General features: G+C 41.6%; 1 protein-coding gene across 2 annotated transcripts in view; it reads right to left on the reverse strand.

Moving 5' to 3' along the window:
- Positions 1–5,594: 5,594 nt before the first annotated feature.
- CREB3L2 (cAMP responsive element binding protein 3 like 2) overlaps positions 5,595–24,697 on the reverse strand; it is an 84,885-nt gene continuing 65,782 nt past the window's right edge. For both annotated transcript variants that reach the window (XM_067307824.1, XM_067307816.1), the window contains exons 7-12: positions 24,397–24,455; positions 22,934–23,002; positions 15,657–15,756; positions 14,577–14,703; positions 13,423–13,648; positions 5,595–12,508 (exon numbers count right to left, since the gene is read on the reverse strand). In XM_067307824.1, the coding sequence (XP_067163925.1) occupies positions 12,433–12,508; positions 13,423–13,648; positions 14,577–14,703; positions 15,657–15,756; positions 22,934–23,002; positions 24,397–24,455 (657 nt within the window). In that variant the 3' untranslated portion in view covers positions 5,595–12,432. The remainder of the gene's footprint in view (positions 12,509–13,422; positions 13,649–14,576; positions 14,704–15,656; positions 15,757–22,933; positions 23,003–24,396; positions 24,456–24,697) is intronic.

The following is a 24,697-nucleotide window of genomic DNA, read 5'->3' on the forward strand; positions in this document are numbered from 1 at the left end:
CCCCATATGCACCAGAGTGTGAATGTTGCAAAATCTTGGGCATGAATCAGACTGAAGACAGCCAATAGGTTCCTTACACCTGACTTTTGCTCCCACTCCAACCATATTTAAAGATTCAGCCTATCCATGCTTAGCATACATCATGTATATGTCTTTTGCCTTGACTTCAGTAATGACAGGCTTTCAAAGCCAGCCAACTAATGTTTTTCCTGTCCCTTGCTGGCAGTAGAGAAGGGCGATGAAAAGTTTATCTTGTTACTACAGTTTAAGCATTTTGAAAGTTTAACTAGCTTTCAAAATGATATTCTCTCCATATGCATATATGATGCATGTATTATCTACATGCACATATGCATCCCACAATATGTGTATAAATTGTCTCTCCCAAACCTCAGAATAGTTTTAGTTTCTAATGAACCACAATGAAGAAAACATAATTAAACAAGGGAGTACATGGCTTATCAGCTGCAAAACTAAAGCTCTTATTGCAGAACTGTTAATAGCCCTGGTCCTGCTCTGAGTATCCCGCAAAAGAGACCTGCGAATCAGCGTGGGGCTCCACTGAAACCATCAACACCTTGTCCATGCAGAGCTGAGACCTCAGCTGGAAAGTCCTCAGATGAACTTCCAGGGGAATTAGCAGCCAATACTGCTAGTCAGAGTACCCCATTTAAGAGCACGTGACAATGCTTTTTGCAGAAAGACACTAAATCATTTTGAGATGGAAATATCATCAAGTTCTGTCCTATCCCAACATCCAGCTTTGAGGATGAGGAGTGGTGGCATGAGCCCCTCTCTAGTCATCAAAGGTATCTCTAAGGTTTTGTCATTGGTGAAAAACATATGTTCTGTCACTATGAGGGGATGCTGATAGCATGTGCCAAAATACTTTAATTCCAAATTAATTTTGCATTTAGAGAGCAGAAAAACATACAACATGTCACTGCCTTGCTCTTTTAGCCTTCGGTCCGTAGCTGAACAGCACTGTGCCCCAGCAGATTGCTCCAGTGTCCCCAGAGCACCTGGTGCAAAGCCTATCAACAAACCAGTATCTCCAAGCTCCCCTTCAGCTGACATCCATGCCACTGGGCCACGCACTCCTCCTCTAGCATAAACCATATTGCAGCTCCTACTTGTCAGTGACAATTGTGCCCACATTACCACATTTATACTATGCTCTGGGATTACCTGCTTTCCCTCTGACTGCTGCAATTTGCATGACTCATTTGCAATATAAAGTGCTAAATCAACTTCCTATATCTCTTACTGAAGATAAGCAATTATGAGAGAATCTGAGGCTAGTGAAGGAAAACCCTGCTTACACAATTACACCCGTGGCATAGCTGTCAATTCCTGTGGTTTTAGAAGGGCGGCAACAACAGCAGAAACTTCCTCAGAGCATCAGGTTTACTCACAGATGTTTCTGCAGCCTTACGGCTGGATCAGGAGGGAAAGAATCAGTACAAAAATAGATTCTTTGCACGTTTTGCCAGTATCTGGGAGTGTTGTGCTGGCAAAAGTCTGAATTCCCACGGCCAGTGTCTCATTTCTCAAGCTGGTGACTTTAGCAAGGGCTCAGTTGTCGGGATAACAGGAGCACCTCGCATCCCTCTGCACTGACTCCTCTGCTCATTTGGGAGTGCTGACAAGCTCCAGCAGGTGGTAAGCGCTTTTTCTGGGTGGCAACTTATAGCCATACCACCTGCCTTCAATAGCAGGGTGGATGGTGGGAATGAAACAGGAAATGCTCAGAAAGGAGGGAATTCAGCCTTGTGGAGGAAAGCCAAGAGGAGGCTTGTTCCACCTCTCACATGCCTCTTAAATCCCCTGCTGAACACTTCAATGTGCACAGGCGGTTATGCTGCAGTAAGTTTCACCTAGAATGGGAGGAACTGAAAATCCTTTTCTTAATGCTAAAGAGGTCAATATATTAAAAAATGGAATGGGGAGAAGGGGGTGAGATATCCTTATTTGTTTAGTGTGCCAGTTTAGGTAGTGAGAAGTGAGTCCATTTTAAATGGTCCAAATTACAGGAGGGTCATACAAAATTCACCCTCAAGACAACACAGTAGGCTCCAGGAAAAATACATAAATAGATACATTTATACTCATGGTGTGTGTGCGTATGTGTATCCACACTTTTTTTTTTTTAAACAAGACTGAAACTGCAGCCAGCTTCCCTTCCCAATCCTAAAGCAGATAGATATGCCCCAAAAAACATTAACTTTTAGTTAGCATTTACAGCTCAAGTAGAGCACTGCTCATCTATCAGGTAACTGATAGTGGCTGAGGCTTAACATGTAGTAATATGCTTTCATCTCAGCAAATTATCTTGTTGGGCAGAGCAGCTTCACGCTGCAGTTCTGCCAATGCTGGCGCTGGTTAGCTGCCTATCTGGTGAGTTACTGATTTCCGCCTTTTACTAAATTCTATTTTGTTATAATTTTTCTGCTGCTTTCCAGTACTGCCTCCCTTTCACTTGTCTTCTGCATGTAGACTGCCATTTTGAGAAATATTCCCTGATTCCTGTTGCTCCAGTGCCCAGTGGTGCTGACAAGAAGGCCCTGATTCTGGCTTGGCATTCCTGGATGCTGCTTCTTCGCAGATTCCATGGGTCAAACTCAAGTGCCTACAAAATAGGTTTAAAAAAAGGACTAACTAGCTGCTAAACATTACTTGAGCAAATGGAAATGAAACAGCCCAACAAACTTGATATTATTCTAAAATGATTATTTTTTGCTCAGTTATATCACAGCAAAAATAATATCCAGACATACACAAAAACAGTTTTATAGCAACATATAGAACTCACATGTAAATACAATTTAAGATGAATACAATTATAAAAAGGTCAACAATTCATTCATTAAAAAATGGGTCATGTGTGGACTCTTTGAAGGCCACACAAGACAGCACCAAGAAACTGAAAAATGAAACTGATCCCAGAGTATATTTAACATTTTGAAGCACAAACTGGAGGGAAGCAAGACACACAAGTATTATTCATTTAACATGAAGTGAAACATGCTTTTGTTTTTAATAACTAGCTCCTTATAGATTACCCTTCCTTGGTTAATCTCAGTGGGCTTTATATAGATGAGGGAAGTTATCACTGGCCTCATTTTGCAGACCGGGAAATTGAAGCATGGAGAAGAGTTAACCAAATTGAGCAGCATGCCATGAGCAGGACTAGACCCAGAAGCCAATTCCCTCCATCACTGTCCAGTGCTCTCTCCCTGCTGGACATGGCTAGTGCAGAATTATCTTATTTATGGCAAAGGTCTAAGCTTCTGCTGCCTGCTCCTAAACTTCAAGCTAATATCAGGTCCATATTTCTAAACAACCAAATCAAAACAGACCCCAAAAAAAAAAAAAAAAAAGAGGGCGCTAGTGAATCTACCTTGAAATACCTGGAATGGCTGGTGGAGTCCGTGCCATTATAAAATAGGTACAAGGCTTGTGTCACAGCAAAGGGTGGAGACTTACTACCCAAACCATGCTGGCAGAAGCACTGCAAGCTATGTTTGGACACCCTTCCCCCTGGCCTGCAAAGGCAGGAGGCAAAGGCAGCCTGAGAAAGAGCATTAAAATTCAGCCTTAAATTCAAGCAGTAACACACTTTTCAAAGAACAGCATGTACTGGAGGGTGATAGGTAGTGAACTTGACAGCTCATCACCCAGCATTTCTCTGTCATATGTGGACTTCTTTTTTAAATCACAAACTCCCTGCAGTATCACCTGCTGTATGATGCTTTAGGGGTAATGGTAAGACCTGATGAGATTCTTAACCAATCATTAATCACCAGTTGGTATCTTGTATTCTCAGAGGCACTGAGCTCAGCTAAAACTAAGCTGAGGGTAACTTCCCCAGTCATGGTATAACAATTTTCCTCTAAAAACGTTATGTATGGCTTGATGCTGCTAACAAATGTCCCAGTTCAATAGCTCTGGCAAGCAAAATGGTCTGTTAGACAGCAAGGGGCACCCAGTGGCAGAAAGGCAGAGGTTGCAACAACCTCGGAAAGGATGAGAGCAGAGAGAATGAACCGGTTGCAGAACCTCAAGGACAAAGTAAAGCCCTTCTCCCCACACCTTCAAGAGAAGGCACCACAGACCTTCATTTAGGTAAAAAGACAAAGTTCGTGTAAAGGAGCTGCTTAGTCATCTGCTGTGGCACAAGGAGTTTGATAACAGGCTCTTGTGCTGGAAGTGGGTTCCACCCAGGAGAGTTGTTCTGCTACAGCGCTGCATGCAGACTACATGTTAGATGGAACAGACCAAAAAAATCTCTCATACCAATTTCTTTTACTTGTAGTAGCAGTAGCAAAGACAATACCTGGGTTAAAAGCACAAGCTTAGAGCTCAGGGGAGGAGAGCTTTTTTTTGCTTCACTGCAGATTTCTTGTGCTACTTTAACCTCTTTGGCCCCAAACCAAGGCACTTCTGAAAATCCTCATCAGCCACCAATCTAGCATAGGCTGGATGTTCCAGTCTTCATGGTACTCTGCCTTCCACAACCTCTAAAGTAGCCTTCTTTAAGATGCCTCCAAAAGGAAGCACTGAAGCCATTTATCATGTTCCTGTCTTCAGTTCAGTAAAATGGGATCTATCACTTCCATTGCTAGTATTTCCTGCAGAGGATAAGCTCTTCATTGCCAAAATACAGATGCAGGGATCTCCTACAAGAGGTCCCTTCCTTGGTTAAAAAAAAAAAAAAAAAAAAAAAAAAAAAAAAAAAAGCATGTAATACAAAAAAATGACTATGCTTTTCTAAAACCAGCTCTACAAATGGTATTTTTCACATCTGCATTGTGCTATCAGTTACCAAATTCCCTGGAGGGTCAGCAAAGCCACAGAGTCCCTAAACTGGAAGAAATTAGTTATTTTCTATTTCTGCATCTACTCAAATGAGTAAAGGTCAGTGCTGTCCCCTGGCTGGATGCTACATCTGGACTGTGGGGCATAATGTCAACCGTTTGTATAGGCAAAGCAGCAGCCTTTGGGAATTGCTGGAGAAAACTTGTGAGTCAGGGTGAAGGAAGGAGCAGGGGCCAGCAGAGGACCCATCCCCTAAAGCCAGAGCAGAAAGAGCTCTTCAGAAAGGCTTGCTTCAGCTTAAGCGATTAGTCACCCAATACAAGTGAATGCAGTAAAAGGCCTGACCTTCTAGAGGGCTATTGGGCCCATTTAAATTAAGCTCTTGCTCTGGCAGACTGGTCTCACTAGGCTGCAGCTAGTGCCCCCTTGAACATCAGCCTGCTTGGATCCCACTTTTAGATAGAGAAAGAATTTAATATTAATGTGGCTGTATTGCATAGTCACACTCAAGTGCCATTATGGTTATTAAATGCCATCAGCCTTTGTCTAATTTCCACCCATTATTGACAGAGATAATTCTCCAGTAATCTCAAAGAGAAAGGGGCAGCCCTTTCTGTAAAAACCCACCACACTGCTTTTAACCTTCTCTGTCTAGCAACATGCTAAATTACTGGGGTTCTGCTGTGTAAAGACAAATATATTGCACATAGTGCTGCGCTTGCAAAAGCCAGAAGACTAGATCTTTTCCAACCAGCAGGAAAGCAAATGAATTATACTTGTTTTTTCTACAGAAAATATTTATTTGCAAGAAATGAAAAGCATAACATACTTTACTTAGCTACAAACATATATAGGCTACAAAAGCAGGTAGTCTGTTCTCTTGTAGAATTAAGCAGACAATTTAAAAGAAAAAATAGCAATTTCTTTACACCCAATGGACATGTTTGCAGTGTGAACAATCAGGTGGGAACATATCCAGATGAGCAGTGCTTGTACAAAAATAGAGAGGCCATTGAACACGCGTACATGGAGATAAACAGACATTTTGCAAAGGAACAGAAATATCTGCAGTCAGAAGAGGCTTCAATGCAGTTTACCAAGGAATTTAGAGGGTTGTGCTTTTGCACAGTTCAATATCACTGTCCTTTTTAACTTAGAGAGTTTTGTCCAAGTGTTTGCACAAACTCATACTCTATCAGCATGTATAGAGGGGGGGAAAAAAAAAAAAAAAAAAAAAAAAGGAAGATCAGCTGAAATGCTTTAGGGGTGTCACACACAGAGTGACTCAGAGTCACAGGGTTTTGTTTTCGATGGCCCAAGGCAATGTTTTTTGGCCCTGGAAACATATTTATCTTCAAGCACATAACGCCAGGTAATTTGTCCTTTGGAAGGCTCAGCAAATCTCAGAGAAACCGTGATGTACTTACATCACCATGCAACCCTCTGAGGGCAAACTGACCCCATTCGCTTGCACCTTACCATGCCCGCGGGGTGAGTAGGGTGGTCACACTCCTGCGCAAGCGGGATTCCTTTGGTCCTCTAGCAGAAGACCACCTCAACAAAAAAAAGCAGCATTCAAAGCTGGAATTCCACTAAACAAAAATGACGCTTGAAGGCTGGATACAATAAAGCCTACTAAATTTTCTCGTACTGGGACACAGCTGTCTTACAGAAAGGGCAGACAGTCTGTGCATACACACAAAATGACACAGCACAACAACCTTCAGTCAACAATTGCTAATAGGAGAGACCTCAGACAGCAATTCACACAACTGCTTTACGAATGCTCGGCGGCGTGGAATGTGACCAGGTTTCAGAAGGAAACATCTGGACTTTCTGTCACACCAAAGGGAATGTGTGCTGTGTGTTCACGTAAATGCCTTTATATAGTAACACTTACTACATTAAGAAAACACATCATCTACGTATTTTTTTTAATTGCTCACCATGTCCACACATACACTCACGCTCATTCCTGCTAACGGTACAAATGAAGAAAGCAAGATGCCATTACTTCAGCACCACTGAAATGGAATCTGATATGGCAAAGTCAGATATGAACAGAGTTCTGTTAACATAATAAAGTTTGACTACCTGCCTCTGCTTTCCCTGCTCTCCCCTCTGCTCCCCTATTTATGGGCTACTAAAGATTGAAGTGTTTGTTTTTTTTAATCTGTGTTAAAGGAAAATGGAGTATATTATAAAGGTCAGATAGACATTTGTTTTACATAAAAAGGACAGCATAGTGTTAAAGAGCAAAGGGAAAAGAAGCTAAAAAGGGGGGAGGAATTAATGAAAAAGGTCATTTTCCTGATTTAAGAAATTAAGAACTGAGAAGTCTCTCTGTCATGTCAAGAGTACCTTCATTTGCCATTCCTTTCATCTTTTCTCTAAGGCAGGTCTATAAATCCAGCTTTCCCATGTTTTGTTCTCACCTATTCAGTTCCAACTCTTGTAAGAAAAGTATGGACATGGGCTCTACTAGTTATTACCAGATTACTGGTAATAACTTAAGCAATATTCAAACTCCATTTCAACATCACAAGCTAGAGTTTCCTGAAAGATGCAATCTTTTCAAAGCAGGAAGTCAGTTCAGGTCTACACCTCAGTAAAGCAAAGAAGGTCTAACATGAAAACCAGAAAGACAAGTAGAAATTCCACTCAGTCCTAGAGTCTCCAACCACTGCTGATTACCTAAGCAATGCAGTACTAGCAAGGAGATGCTGAGGGTGCGATCCTAGTATGTCCACTGTCAGTTTATTGGCCGTGAGAAAGCTACAATATCCTGATTGAATCCTTCTATCTTATTTGTAAATACATCAACGCATAAGCCAGTTCATCTTTACAACCCTCAAAGGCATTTGTCCTTAACACTATAGTGCAAAGCAGCAACATCACAGCACTACACTACTTATATAGGCTAATATAACTTCTGCAGTTATGAAGTACTGACCTACCATTTCACCTTCAAAATACAAAATGTTCCCTTTCTAATTAGTGACTTGAGATAGAAATATTTTAGTCACTAAGAGTATAAAAATACTCCGTATACTTCTGTTCTTAGCTGTGTGGGTTTTGTACAATGGCCTCTTGGCATTAGCTAAAATCTAGAGCCCAAATACTCTGTGGAAATCCCTCCCAATGTTGCAATTAATATCAGTCATTTACTTGACCTACATTCTAAATGTGTCTAGACAGAATTCATTGCTGATAGTTTGGGGTGGGGTAGGGTGGAGGGCTGTTGGGTTTTTTAGCAGGAGGAAAAATAAAAGAGAGAAAAGATTTTAATTCATTTTCAGCTCCACATTAGAGAAATCAAGAATAAGCTTGTACTGTGATACATCGTTATACGGAGAGATATGGAAGAGGTCACCTGCCAGTATAAATCAGACCTACAGCCTCTGTAAGTGAGAAGCTGTAAGTGAGAAGCATGCTGCATGTTATCGGCTGGGATCTGGCCTAAGAACTTCAGCTTAATCCACTATTAGTCCATGCTGCTGAAAAATATTGAATGGTACAGATGAGATAAGAGAAGTGCAGCAAAGAATTATAAATAGCCTAGCAAAAATACATTATCTACGCACTGGTAACAAGGTTAGAAATGTCACGTGCCCTCTGCTTGATACTTTTAAATATATTTGTATAATAATAATGCCCTACATTCCTTCATAGCTTATCTCCCTAGAAGCAAAGAGCTGACAGATCAAGACACATTTTAATGCTATGAGCCAAAAGCTAAGTTTACTAGCGGGTAAAAAAAACCATGCTGAGGACCAGCATAAGGGTACAGCTAGAGACACTAAGGATCACTTAAGTCCTCTAGTAAGTGGCGATTAAGCAGCATGGGAGGCCTTTTCTTACCCTGTGCATACAAAAACATTACGCTACAGCACCAAGTTACTGACCACTGGAAAAAATAAACTGGCAGAAGGCTAAGACCTCAAATAATATAGCTGAGCTAATTAAAAGCATTTATACTGGCATCCTCCCTGAATACCTCTCATTGCTCCTCTATGCCCTTAATATAGAGCACCTAGAGCTCCCGCCCTGCGTTGGCTGCAGCACATTGACATCAACCCTTGGCCCACGGCTGCATTGCTGAGGTTTTGCAGTGCAACTGGACATGTCCTGCCTCTTCTGTCCTCACACTAGGTACCTAACACAGGCATAACTAACTCTGGAGATTGTGAAGTCCTTGTCACATAAAAGCCCATGGATAGGCGATCTCAAAAGATATTTAGTGGCCTCTAGTGTCTAAGAGAAACCAGTTCTGTTAAAAGCCTTGAAGAAAGATTATCACAAGCATACCAAAGTAAAGCATAGGTTTTCAAAGGCAATCCCTTATTATGAAGAAATGATATTTAATAAAAATAGACCCCAAAACAACATGCATGCTAGATCAAGCAATCCCAAAAGAGGACCTAGAAATAATTTAAAGGATGAGAGAAATTAAGATCATAGAACTAGATTATCAAACAGTAACAAAAATATCAGTATTGCCATACATGTTCAAATGATTTAATTCAGTGGCCTGATCCAGGCAGTGGCCAATGTAAAATGCTTCAGATGAAAATGTGACTTTCCCAGAGTTGAACTAATATGTCCAAATTAAGCAAACAAAAAAGGCAAAGCTTCATTGGTGACTAGTGCAGTAGATTTCAGGGAGGGAGGTGGTTTGGTTTTTGTGATATTGTCTCTTCCTAGGAATACTGGGAAATAAAATTTGTTTTTATTACAGTGAAGTTAGCTGTATCTCTGCAATGGGACATGATCCAGTTACACATTAAACTGGATAATGAATATGAGCTCAGGTAGACTGGCGTTCCATTTATGCACAGTGCAAGCAGCAAGATTAGTAAGAGTAGCATTGTGCCCAACAACTTGGGACTGTTTTGCAAAAGTCTGAAGCATTCACAATTTTACTCAGAGGTGGCAAACTGTGGGTGCTCGGGAAACAAAAAACAAAAAAACACCACAAGACAGACCATTTAATTTTCTAACCTATGACCATGCCCACTTACGCCGGCTAGCCATATGGTAGTCAAAGGGTCAGTCCCAGCTTTCTCCTTTCACTTTGCTGACCTCGTGTGGTTAAACAATGCCACCATCCCTTGTGTCTCACCCTCAGTCACACCCACACCGGTGTTCATTATTAACGTGGAGCCTTAAATCATTGCTTAAAAAAAAAATAAAAGAAACGATGCAGAGAATCCGACAGAATCCCTGTAAAGGAGATGAAGCTTTAGGGAGGATACTGACCCACACTGAGAAGAAGGGAACTCTTCCAAGATGGACTACAGTGGCATTTCTCCTGTCATCACCATCAAAGGTAAAATAATAAAAAGGCACTTGTATAGGCAAACAGGGCATAACCCCAAAGGCATGTCTGCACACCAAAACTCATTATTAGCTCATGGAATCAGGTGCATGTTCCACTCACTGATGTGAAAGACCTTCTTAAAGTGGCACCGTGGGGACTGATCCAAAGCCGACTAATCCACTGGATTCTTTCCATTCATTTCACTCGGTTTTGAGTCAGACACAGAGGCAGCAAATAGGATAGCAAAGGAAGAAAGTCTAAGAAAGGAGAATGAAGAGTAAGGGGGGAGCTGGTGTGGCAGTAGCTATAATAAAAATACAAACCCAGTATTTTACAAAATAGAATACCTGCAGGAAATATCTACTGTACATGTAAAAAATAACTTGTAAGGCTGGATTAGTTTTTCCCTTATCATGAGAGGAAAAAAAAAGATCAAGTCAAAAAAAAAATTTAATTGCATTTTTCTGGTAAACTGCAAAGTAGCCACATTAACCTGTTGAATTAGGGCTTTCACATTCAACTCATCCCCTATGGAGTCTGAGGGCCCTCTTGTAGTAATTAGATAAAACCTGCTGGAAATCCTGGGCAGGTTTGACTGTGCCACTCCAAGGACAAATTGTGAGCAGAAGCACAGCTCCGGCAAAGGCATGACCAGGGTATTGAGAGGGAGAAATCCCAAGGGCAGCAGCTACAAGGGACAATCTGGTGCTTGCAAGGAAACGCAAGAGTAAGAAGAGTACTGGACCAGGATCAGACTTGAATATCACTCTTGGTTTGTCCACTAATCTTGGGCAGTCACTCTACCTCCTTATGTGCCTATCCCATCCCTCTTCTGTCTTGTCTGCTGCCTACATACTCAACTTTTCAGGTCAGGGACTGTCTTGCCATACAGTTGTTCATCAGTATCTACCACCTCTGGGCTGTAAAAGCCCGAACTGTGCCTAGCTGGGGCTACACATACCCCTATCTCTTTGGCTAAGTGGCTCATCTAAGATCCTGCGTCTCTGGAAAAGGAGACAAGAGGAAGAAGAGACTCATGACTTTCTAACATTTACTTCGGGGAATTCAAGCTTGGGGGAGGGAGTGGTGGTCAGTCTATGTGGTTTCAGAGTTTGCCCGAACCACTCACAGGGTTAGGAAAGCTCTATTCTCACCATTGCGGCTGCTTGAACAAAATCTTGCAAAGCTAATAAATACTATTTACAACAGTAACAGGAGGGTGGTGAGGAAAGGAAAACACAGAACAATCTGAAACCATGTCTACATGAGAAATTCCATCTATGCATCTAGAAGCCAATAAATTAAATCCATACAGTCTTCTCATGAGGCACTTCTGTTTTAAGTCTTACATTGATTTCATTTATGTTGGCAAGGAATTGATTTAAGCTAAACAGATTAGCCTTAAGCAGACTAAAGGACATCCACCCAAAACACTGCATAAATTTAACAAAACCTGCTTTCTAAACATATTTAATTAAACTGGTGTAATTCTCCCACATAGGCAAAGTGTGACAAGACAGTGACTGATCTTTGCTTGAATTCCACAAGGATGGCAAAGCAGTAGGGAAACCTACCAGGACTACTTCCAGCCCAAAGAGAAACCTAACCCACTAAATGATGAAGGGCTGAAGGGGGAAGAGAGAAAGAGCTAGGAGAGGACAATACAACACTCATTGTGCATCCCTCTCCTGCCTGTGCTCTTGACTCAGTGTGTGTCCATTCTTGTGCCTTCAGAAGCAGACTGTGAACGTGATTCTCGCTCCCCTCAGAAAGGTTCAAGTGTTACAGACAGCAGGCATGGAGCTGTGGCTTGATTCTGAGCAGCATCATGCCACAACTCTTATTTCTCTTGATTTCCTTCTCCCAGGTAACCTATCACCCACATGCTTCCATCGATTTTGCATATCCCACTCTTCTACAGAATGTCTTTGTGCTCAGATTAGGATGCGTGCATGCACACACACAGATCAATCATCAGTATGCTGCTGGCATCATCTGCCATCATAATTCAATCCTGTCCTTGCAGCATCAGACAGGAAAGGAATAAAAGCAAAGACAGGGATTGTGTGTTAAATGAGGAAGGGAGTTACAAGGACAAGAGATCCCATCTACAGTCACAGCCACACCAGTCAATGCAGAAGTTGGTGAACTCCCTCTCTTTTGTGCTTTGGTTCACTGAGGATGACAAGTCGGGGGGCAGGGGGGGATGGCAGGGAGTGGACTGGGGGGCACCTTTGGTTGAAAATATGGGGGAAAAAGGGGAAGTGAAGAAAAAAGGCCTTTTTTGTTTGTTTTTAAGAGGTGGCATTGACTCTTCTATCTATTTCAATTATCTTCAGTGTTTCATTTCCTTCTAGTTCTGAGCTGACCCTGTAGGGAACAAAAATAAAAAAAAAAACAGACAAAGGTTAACACTAATAGTTAGTCATTTTTAAAAGTGCATATCCTGCTTGAATTGGCTAATGCTAATAAGGTGCTTCTTATATATCAGGTACTTGTCGGTTGGAGTATGGTGACATATTGAATTAGTCATCTCCTTGGCCTCGGGTTTAACTTTGGCACAGGTCCTCAGAAGACATGCTTGGGGTGTTACGGCTCATCCTAGACCTCAGAAGAGCATGGTTCCAAACAAAATCCCTCTCCCCACTGTTTGGTGCATTTGCTACTGTTAGCAGAGACCAAGACCTGGGCCAAAAGAACAGTGGCAGAACAGGCAAAGGTACAGTGGAGGAAAAACTGCGCTTTGCAGAGGCCCCAAACTTACATTCATGCTTGAATAAATAAATAAATAAGGAACTCTGTGTTAAGTGGCCCAGGTAACTTTACAGGTCTGTCTCTTAAGCCCGAGTGCTGCAAGCTCTCAAGCACTATGCTCTAATAAGATCACCGCTGTGAGAAGCTCCAGCTCTTCACACCCTAACCTCACAGACAGCCCAGTGAGTCACAGCCTCACACTTCCACCCAACTGGCAAAAGCTTATTCCTTTAGCAAGCATGCAAGTAGTACTTAAAGAAGTGGGGAAGGCATAACTAACAGGCTTACAGGGGTTAGGTTTCTGGCAGATGCACTGAGTTTGGTAGCCATTTTACTAATAAAACATCCTTGCAACCACTTCTCCAAGTAACAGTAACAATAGCTTTGCCTATTAGCTCTCCAGATAAAGATTAACCTTCATGTTGCATAGTGCCCAGCATAGCAGAGCCCTCAGTCTTACTGCTGGCTTCCAGGCACAAATGACAGTGACCTCAAACACCCATACGACAAGCAGCCCACCCTGCATTCACCTGTGCTGCTGCAGGCCCAGCAGCACCGATTTCTCTAGCCTCGTCTCATTGGCTATTGTGAACTGCATGATATCATCCCGCTGTCCCCCCGGCACGGCTTCCAGAGACAGGGCTGTGTATTTGGAGGTGTCTGTGTGTCTGTCGTTGCGATCTGCAAAGGAGATCGGGCTTGACGACTCCTCCAGTTGGTGAGGCTCTTCATAAATCAGCAGACTCCTTGACCTCACTGCATACAAAGACAGGAGGCAAGAGACAGATGAGAAACAGGCAGCTCTGAGAGAACAGCCCTGGTCATGCCAGGAACTGGAAAACACCAGAGCAGAACTAGAGCTACAAAAGGTCTTTTCTTTTCATAGTGATTAACTGATAATTTGTTAGCTAAGGGAAGATACCACAGCAATGGTCCTGATAGAGATCAAAAAGCTCTGAGCTATCCACAGAACAAGAGCAGAAGGAACAATTACTTTGATAACATACATTTAAAGCAACTGGCTCTTAACCAGTACATAATATTATCAGCTTCCCACTCAGTCCTTCGACCTTCTGTTGACACTTGCAAAGGAAACACAAGCTGACATCAGTTGGGCTTTCTGACAATATGAACATTTGGTACTGAGCAGAAATCAAACTCTCCTGCTACCTTATACCGACTACTAGCTTTAGTTCCACAACAGAAACAAAGATGCTTTAAACAGAAGTACCAAGCAGGCTAGCGGGGCAAGGCTTTGCCCATCTTTATGAAATCTACTGCCATCAGCACAGCTTGCCAAGCTATTCTGCTTTGGCAAAGACATGCAACCACTCCAAGCACCTAAGGCCAAACTCTGTCACCACACTGCATGGGCCCCAAGTGAAAGGGCAGGCTGAGCCACAACAGGCTCTGCTGCTCACCCTCCGACTTGAGGCAAAGGAAGGACATTTCCCAACCGGCAACAGCAATTATTCAGACCACGGAGCAAACTGGAGCCCAGAGGTTCCCCACGAGGAATCCCACCTCCAGCCTAGTTAGAAGAGCAACAGGGACCAACAGCATACAGCCAGCAAAAGAGTAGAAAAGCAAGATGTCCTTCAGGGGATGCAGGGGTGGCAGTGTGGGAAACAAGGGCCAAAAGGTGAACCAAGCAATGAGCAAGACTGGGGTGGTTGTCACTTACCAATGGAGTCTGTGTACGACTCTGGCGAGGAATGCTGCCTGGGCAACACCATCTTTGTGGCAGACGGATAGGGCCCGTAGCTCTGAGAGAAGCTGCCAAAAACTACTGCAAAGCACAGCACCACCATCTGGCAAAGGGAGGAAGCACAAGAGGTGAGTGGACTCATTCGTGGCCCACACACACATCAAAACTAAGAATCAATGCAAAACAGATCTGACACCGTTTTAAAACCAATCATTTGAGGCTATTTCCATTGCTACATACAGTGTCTCTTAGCAAAGGCACATATACAATAACGATTTAGTGTTCTAAAAGGCAGATTTCAATGTTGGAGTTTATTTTCCATATCTGCCATCGTTTTGGCCTGTTGCCTTATTTGCTCCCAAAGTTGAAAAGCAGACACAACTGCCATGTGTGTTTTACAGATACTGTCGGGCATTTCCAAGGTTATTTCTGCTGTTGGCCCCACTCTCGCTTCAAAGTGACATAAACAGAGAGGCTGGCAGCCTAGAAGAACAGCACAGGCCTTGAAAATCATTTCCTTCAATTTATAGCTCTAGCATAAAGGGAACTTGCTGGCTGAGTTTGAGAAGGGCAGACTTTCATTCTGATCCTTTTCTTATTCTGACTACTGTTACTGAAATAGGCCAGAGGTAGATTTACAGCCTTAGTCATAATTTTATTTGGATGATAAAGTTTATTTTTACTGGTATCAAAAGAACTGAGCATCAAAGGGCACCCTCATTTTCCCTTTACAACTGTGGACACTGTTTCTCACATACAATATTGTAAGAAATAATAAAACAAGTCACTCAGAGGAGCAGCATTTCTTCTTTTATCACTGCAGCACCCAATCAAAAGCATAGGCCACATTTCCTCCAGAATTTAATGCCTTCCCATAACCATTAATCTTCAGGAGACAGGTTTCTCACCTAACTCAAAATTAATTGTCAAACTATCAAGAAAAGTCGCCCAATCTGAGAATTTGAAAGTGAGGGGCTTAGCAGAACAGGTGATAGGCCTCTGAGCAGTGGAAAGCCCTCTTATTGCCCTACAATTCCCAGCTTTAGAGACACTCACCATAAGACAGGTCCCTGTCTGTGTGCTAGCTGCCTTACACGAACGGGACACTTTCCCAGCGACCATGGCTTGGAGTCTCTGCAACTGCTGCAGAAGCGTTCTGAAAATCAAAGATGACACAGACATGAACATCAAACATACTGATCTATTTGCTGGTTAAACAGCTTTTCACTTCAATTTACATGCCTGGCAATAATACAGCATTTATGATAAGGTACAACTAATTAAAATCTTCTCCTTGAAATTAGAAGGAAGCAATGTTTTTAACTTTACAAAATTTTTTACATGTGTTAGCACTAGACCTTTCAAAAAAGATCATTTTGCACAACTGACATCCCTGAAAAATTAATTCTTTTGTTGCTTCAGAAGTGTCTTATTCATAAATAAAAACTGTATTTACAGTTTTTTTCCAGAAATAGATTCTGGTAAATGTACAAACAACTGAAACTGCTATATGTGCAATGGACTAGCTGCCTATACAACCTGGTTCTATGCCATGAATTCAACATGAGTTTTGCCATCATTTCAAAAGGAGCAGAAGCAGGTTTATAACTACTCTTAACTGATGGTATAGGTACACATACACCTTTCTCTGAAAACCTGCTCTTTTCTTTGAAAAGAATTTAAAACCAGACATAACCACAGCCTTCATTTTCCATAAATTTATCTATTAAATAAAGTACTTCATTACTACCTGCTAAATACTCCAAGAGTTTACAAAATAACAGATACTTGAAGTGGCCACTCTGACTACACTTTTCTGAGGTGCCATCCACAATGGGAACTCTGTTGTAGTCAGAGTCAACAGTTCTGGACCCAGAGAATATTATTCCATCTTTCTGGATGTTTTTTTCTGTTGTATCATCATCAGTTACTACAGTCAGGATGCTAGTCACTGAAATGGAAAATGTTCTCAAAAGAATGACTGATACAGGGTTTTCCCAACAGTTCCCATTTTTCTTTGATAAAAAGCTTTTTAATAGAGAAGGAGTAACCCAAATGCCTGCCCTCAACACAGTCAAATATAGTACAAGTTTTCATCAAGATGTTAACTTTGCTGTTTGTTTCCAATTTTACTTTTCACTCCTCCTGCAAGCCGCCCTACCTATGCAGAGGGTAACCCCCACCAAATTCCATGCAACCGCTTTGAAGACTGCGATGTCAAATGCTAGAGCAAGAGGCAAGGTCAGCATGTCAGAGAAAATGGAAGGATTATTTTAAGACTGGACTTGCTAAAAGCTAATTGTAGGACAGACCCAGAGGTGCCTTTACAGCTCAATATACACTTGTCTGCCCATTATTATACACTTTTTTTAATCATCAATGATCGCTGCTAATTAGGGTTTAATGAATTCAAGGACTTCAGGAATGCATTCTGAAACAAGCACAAGGCATGCTCATGGCACAGATTTATCTGGGCCAGCAGGTTCTTCTCAACTTACTAAGGAAAGATGTCTTGCATGCTCTTGAGAGCATGGTGTACTCTGCAACTCACTATTAAAAAGAAAGTGTTTTGCCTAATTCAGTCCTTTATTTACAGGTAGAGAGACCACAGGCAAATTAAGAGGTGAAGACACTTTCCATCATGTAAATGAGACCATTCTAATTCCCTTCTCTCTTCTACATCTCTCCCCAGTCCCTCTTACCACCAATTACATGGCTGAGGGTTTGCAAAGTCAGACTGGCACACACGGTATATATGATTTTCTGGCACAGAATAAGCCACATACAACATTCCCACCATATGCCAACAGCTATGTTATACAGCAATGACTTTTTAACAGTGCAATTTCTGTGCTATTATAAAAGACTAAATCTTCCCCCTGTTCCAGGCCTGAGTCACTGGGCTCAACACAAAATAGCTCTGCAGAACGAGGAGGAAGGAGCACTCCTCCCCCCCAGTTCGGGGGCTGGCAGCAGCAGCAGACTTGAAATGCGGATCACTCTTGCCACTTTTTGTGGAGGTGTCAGTGAGAAAACAGCTAATGGCTGGCGCGGAAATCAACAGAGAGGCATTTCTCCTCATTTTGCTCAACTCTTTTTGCATCCAATTTAAAAATCCTGCTGGGCAGAGTGGGCCCAGAGTGCTGGATTCCAGAATGCTCTGGATTTGGAAGTGTAATTCCTCCACCTCATGCTTATGCAGGTGCTTTGAGGTCTCCTATACCACACACAAGAAGATTCATCCCCACCTTCTTTATCAACGAGATTCACATAACAGATCTTTCTCCCTCATGTCGTTTATCTGTCTGAGCAGAGCTACTGACTTCTTCTCAGCAGACAAGGACTCAATGTTTGAGAGCTGACATGCTATACAGGTGCATTTTCAAACTAAGAGCAAGAACTGAGGCAACAGAAGATACAAGTTCATTTGTTCAGAGACGACACAGCAGCCCTGGTTTACCCCACCATCAGCAAAACAGGGCACTCTTTTGTGCTTTTAATTTATATTTACTTCTGAACTGCTGGAAGACTGTGGATTCCAAGGCCAAAACGGCTCCCCACCCCCAGAAAAGTTGCTTTCATTGTGACTGCAAGGCTGCAGGGACAAGATGTGCTAAGACAAGAGGGTAAAGGAGCAGTTCTGTGCTTTTAAGAACAGGGGCAAGTTATATCAAGATGCTCTAACTGTCAGCAGGAAGGCCAAGAACGCTTTTAAGTGAAACATACTGCCTATGGCTAAATTCTAAGAGGAGAAAATGCAATCCCAAGGCAGCATGCGTCAGGGGGCTTGCACCCACAGGGATTATTTTCACTGTGTCTGACACATTTCCCAGTGATATTCAACTAGAGGGTCACCTCCATAGGAGGTGTGAACATGCTTTCACGCTTTTCTCTGCCAATGGAAGCACCTCATAGGAAAACTGTAAAGTGACTGAAGACTCCTGCTCTCCCTTCCACACTCTGCCAGCAAATCCATTGTCTGTGATGTCTTGATTTCATGTGCACATCCACATATTTATCTTCAGAAGAGCTCCTTTCACTACCAAAGTAAGAAACAAGTCAAGGCTTCCCCTCTGCTTCCAGTGACACTTTCATTGAGGAGAGGAAAATTTGTCACTGCAGGACCTAACCACCTGGGAGGCTTCCTCAATTCAGTGTTTATATTTAAAAGCCAATATTGATTTAAACAAAAAAGAAAGCTTCTGGGGGGAAAACAATGTTTATTTTGATGAAGGTTTTTCAGATAATATATCTACTTTGTGATGGAACTAAACCTAGTTTTCATATATTAAAAAGGAAGAAAAACAATTCTTTCTTCCAGCTCAAAAGACTCTTTCCTTCTCTGCCTTTTCTATTTGTAGGAAGGGGAGCAAATCTCAACATGAGGTTTTCCATGAAAGACTAGAATATTTCAAAGAAAAAAATTCCACAAGTTTCTCATTCGAATTAAAAAAGAGAGGGAAAAAAAAAAATCAGCAATTTTTCAAAGATTTTCCAGCATAAAAACACTGGCCTGCTCCATTAAAAACAAGCAGTTGCTCTAGGGCTTCCAAGCTCTGTCAACTATTATGAGGGTGGTCTGAAGTGAGGAGCAAGATGTCTCGTTGTAACTTAAATCCAAACCCTTTACTCCTTGGGAAAGATTTGGTAAAATTTGCTTTACCAGCATCAGATGAAGGAAATACCACGTAAATCAGTGAGGACTGGCAGCTCTGGTGCTGATAAACCACTGGTCACACTGATATGCAATTTGATTTCTAGATGACTGGGAATTATACCAATGGTTTGGGAAGGAACCTGAGAAATGGAAGAGCATCACAATTGTTTTTATAAAACCACTGCCTTTAGCAATGGTCCCCGGCAAGCCCCTGTCAGAGAGGAGAGCTACACAACTTGCTTTTCATTACTGTATTTGAGCACAACCCTAGCAGCTACTTACATGCACTGTCCCTCTCTGACAATGATATTTACACTCCTCTCAACTGTACACTAGATTCGATGCTATTTCTATCACTTCTCTAGGAGAGTGATCATCAATAAATATATTGATAAATACAAACTTAATAGAAATGAAAACAACACTACTTCTCATATGTCATGCACATAATATCCAGCGTTTCAATACTGCCTTTAAGCCCAAATAGCCACGGCTCCTAGCCAGACAACCTGCTGGTATCAGAGAGTGTATTCAAACCCCTAGGCCATTGGCAGTTTCTGCTTTCAGTTCTAGTGCCGCCACCTAAGCAGGTTGAGCCTTCTTTGTGATAGGGACAAGTCAACTCAACTCTTGGTGCCAGCTGCTTCTCCTACCCTTTGTCCTTCTGTTTAGGCTTTCTAGGACAGCACGGTCCCACAGCTTCTGATGCTACCCAAACCAATGAGATCCTGGCTCATTTGCAGCTACAGGACATAAGTGTTATGCAAGCAGTAATGTACTTAGTTTTGAAAAAATTGTCTAGAAAGGAACTTGGATGGGTTTCTTTCAAGGGACTGAGTCACATAAATTAGGAGAGGAAACATATGCTAGTGTTCTAATACAGAAGATGCCAAAAATGCTGCAGTCGCCCACTCACAATAATAAGGATTAAAAACTCTCCTGCATCTTGATCTCCAGCCTCCCGCCTTGCCTTTTAAGAAGCAAGGATGTCCAGGCAGATGCTTCCAGGTGCAAATTATTTGGCCAAACTTGCACATTTTACAGGAAAATTTTTCTGATCCAGAATTTCAGGCTAAGGCATAGTCTTAGGGGATTCTGCTAAAATCTTTCATGTTACTCAGAATAATGTAGGAATGTATTTTTGTCAGGAGAAATTCTAGTGCTTTCAAGGCTTTGGAGCCAGATTTTGAATTTTAAGCAGGATTTTCCCTGCAGTCTTAGGTATGTATCCGTATAAAATACATTCTATATATAGAAGAATGATATGCTCAGAAAAATTAATTGTATATACTGAAAGGAAATTCTGTTGTTCCAGAGTGGTATGTTTTGGAAATTCCTCTTCAATTCCTCACAACTCCAGCCAGACTATAAAAACGCCATCGCAACTGACTGCACATAAAGGGTCAAGAACCTTTAGGTGAGCAGCTGTAGCCCAATTTTTCAGCAAGGGGGAGGGAAGAAAAAAAAAAAAAAAAAAAAAAAGCTTTGTCCTTTGTGCACACTAAATGCATGAACATTTTTACATGTAATCACATTTGTTACTTTCCTGTTATCCTCCTTCCCCTCTCAGGGTCTCTTTATTTGTTTTTTGTTTGTTTGTTTTGTGTGCTGTTGTTTTGTTTTGTTTTTTACACAAACACTATAGCTGTTCTTTTATTGTATCTATTTTTACGTGATATTTTCAATCATATCTTAATTTTTTAATGCCTTAAACACTCAAAACTGCAACTGAAGTCAACTGGGGCTCTTTGGGCATATTAAATAAGATATGTCTGTGTATATAACTGTGTGCTAGGTACTTTGAAAAGATCAGGTCATAAACGTTTAAATTTAGGCACCCAAGAAAAAACTAACACTGCATAGTTTTGACCTTCACTTCTTCAAGCTTTGATCCTTGGCTGTAAATAGGAAGTAGAATTACCAGCTATAGGATGCTGCTAACACAGCTTTAGGAAGTGGATGATGTACATTAAGCAGGGGCCTGAAACCATTCTCTGAATGAGACGAAAAGACTGCATAAATATACTCTAAATGAGAGTGGGGCATTAAAAAAAGAAAGTAGTGTTATGTAATTCAAGACTTGATGAAATTTTTACAAATTTCTGAGTACTTCAGTTTGCAACCTTAAAGTTTTTAGATACACTTTTTATCTAAATAGCCAAACCAGCATTGCCACAAAATACAAGAATTACTGTGCAGTGGGGCAGGAACATCTGCTTCTCTGCAGGAGATTACATATCAGTATCAGTGCTATTGTAGAGGAAAGAAAACAATGCGACTCATTCTATAGGCCCAGAGTATGAAGGATTCAAAGATAATAGCACTTAGGTAGCTAAATATTTTTAGAGTATTTGGCATGACAGAATTAAGATTATCAAATAATACAGAAGATGCTAAAGGTTTGGTCTAAAAGGAAGGACAATACCAACAGAGCTGTTTTCATGACTGCATTTGCAGCAACTCAAGAGATGGAAAAAGCAGGCCAAATTTAGCCAAAGTGTAATGGGGAGAACAATTCTCGAGGCTTGCCAATATGTTGTCACTGAGTGGTTCATCCATAGCTGCTCACTTTACGACTTTTGCACCCTTTCCTACAGCAGCTGGTTTCAGCACCTACTAGGACAGATACTGGGACTTACAGCCCTACTCCACACCTACACAGCAATTTCTCGTTCTTGTATGTAAAACACTGCAGGAAGATGCTCAAAGAAGAGACAGAAATGGCTTGGTTCTCTTCAAACAAGCAGCAGATGTCTTCATGCACGAGCAGTGTGTGGGAGACGCCCTCCAGCAAATTACAGTGCTACAGGGTCTGGCTCCGTGAAATTAGAGACTGGATCTGGAGATTGGATCCAGAGATTAGAAACAACACATGCCACTCAATTAACAATACGCTGGCTGCCAGACAAACTCTAGGGCCATTTTTCATGATCGTGGGTCTTATCTTCAAAACCCAGCCTCCTCCTACACTTAGTGCTAACATCATGTTCAATGGTAATATTCAACCATTACTACAAATGCCTCCAACCATGAAAGTATTTACAGTGGGCTCATCTAGTAGTTACTCATTGGAATTTGCTATCATTACAGAGCACACTGAGCATAAACCATGACTGACACTCCCCTCTGTCAGCTAACATCCTATTAAAAGCTGAACTGTTGAAAATATTCTGCTACATGTCCTTTGAGAAAGCCACTATTGAGTCACCCATTTATATAAGCCCGCTGATCAGAAATGAAGAAACAAGAAGTTGATTCTCTACCCAAAGGAAGTTGCACTTCCTGAAATGAAAGCAGCTCTGGCGTGTTGGATGATTAAAAAGATCCACAATAATCGCAATGATATCGAGTAGTCCAAAAGAACAAACTAATAAATGACTCTTGAGCTTCAGAGTTCCTGCACTCCAGAACTCAGGGTCACAGTCCAGGTCAAGGCCTTTCCTCCTGAGGCTTCCTGTCAAGACAGTCTTTCTCTGACAAAAGGCAATTTGGAGAGTTGAGTTGCATTTTTTTGTTATCTATCACTAATAATTTTTTCTTGGGAAGTGGAAGAATCCAAAGAAAGGTGGTGAGAGGTTTCTTGAGCACAACGCATGTTTCAAGTGAACAATTAACTTTCACATTTTCACCTTTCATTGTAATGCTACAGTTTTGCTCTAGTGCCCTCATACTTTACCTGTTAGTATTCTCCAGGACTTCGACCTTCTTACGCAGCTCACTATTTTCATTTGAACAGGTCTCAACTCTGGAGACAACACAAGGGAAAAAAGGATAAATTTAAAACCAGACATCTATTATACTTTAAAAACAGATTTTGAAACAAATTGAACTCGCTTTCACAGAGACATTTATGGTCTTGCCTACATTTAATGAAAAGCTACACCAACCAACTTTACTCAGATGCTTTAATCATACTTCATGGTGTAAAAGACATTGCAAAAGATACTACTGGGTGTATAGCATCTCCTTACAGTGCTCCGAACTATGTCACAGTAGGTCTAACACTTTCAGAATGGGCTGTAACTACCCTTTGCCCCTTGGAATAGAAAGGGCAAAGACCCTGCTTGGATTTTCCCTGTGTATTATGCCATGGGACAGGGACTTTAGAAGTCACAGAGCATGCTACATGTATGCTGTTAGCAGGTATGTTGTGTAAGGGTGTGCCATATGTGCATTTCATTGTTAAGATGAGGCACCATGCAATTTAACAAATGCCATGCTTCTGAATTTGGATCCTTGAATTTCAAGTTTATAGGAGTTAATAAGCCAGAAGACTCATATCCAAGAGAGCATTTTTCTTTTCCACACTGGCCCTGGAAACCTCCTAACTAAAGGAGGTTATCACATGACATGCAACAAAAGAAGTTCAAGTAAAAATATGGGACTCTGAAAATATGACCAGCCTGAATAGCTTCAAGAAAGAAAAAGGTAACAGGGAAACAGCTTTGTTATCTGTATGTGTACAGTGGAGTTCCACAAAAGTCTGAGAAAGTGAGGCTCTTTCCTAAGGATATTAAGAAGAACAAAAGGAAATTACATCAAGGTTATCACCAAAGATGGTACACAGGGTTTAACAGATCCATCTGGTGAAGGGCATAAGAAAAAAAAACAAAATAAAAATTTGTTTCTTGGAAGAAAGATTAATTTGGGCTATAAATCACTAACTGGGGGTTTGGGTCCTTCTTGCTAAAGGAAGCTGATGGATCACAAGGCTGTTTTCCTTATTCCTGTTTACTCCCCCAAGACTCTTGACTCACCCACTTCCTATTTCTATCTTGATCTGCACTAAAAGACAGAACGAATTCATTTTGAAGCTACCTTTCCATGGACATTGCCTGCCCCCGAGGCCAACAGAGTCACACGAGGTGGAGGCCAACAGCAGATGGGTCTTTCCTTATTTAAGTTTTAAGGTCTTTGCCAGCACTTTAGCAATGTCTTTGAGGTAGACATGGTTACATGTGCACCACCCCAGCACGTGTACAAGCAGAAGCCAAAGGAAGGGCCTTTTCTCAGTCACAGCCACGAGGTGGCAGCTGGCACTTTGTGCATGAAATAGTCCCAGCATCAACAGCTGGATCCCTTCCCATTCCAGCAACTGGTGTTATTGGCCCATTTGAAACAGGAAGGAGGTTGGCTTACTTTTTTTCCAGGCTGTCCATGTATTCTTTCTTTTTTCTTCTACTTTCCTGAGCAGAGATCTAAGAAGAAAAAAAAGGAGAAAAAACACCAAATATTTGCATAGAAAAAAAGGCAGCAGAGACAAATTAATAAACTGGTAAAAAGCCCTGACATTATTAGATTCAAGCCTCTGCTATTCTTATTTCTATTTCTGGCAAGCAAAGCGTTGACTTGGTCTGTTTCCACATCCTGAAGCAAGATTGCTCCTCTCAGGAGTAAGAAAAGAATCATTCCCTGCTCTTACAGACCTTACCTTCAGCAG

Source organism: Apteryx mantelli, chromosome 1 (genome assembly GCF_036417845.1).
Source record: "Apteryx mantelli isolate bAptMan1 chromosome 1, bAptMan1.hap1, whole genome shotgun sequence".
In the NCBI taxonomy this organism is placed as follows: Eukaryota; Metazoa; Chordata; class Aves; order Apterygiformes; family Apterygidae; genus Apteryx; species Apteryx mantelli.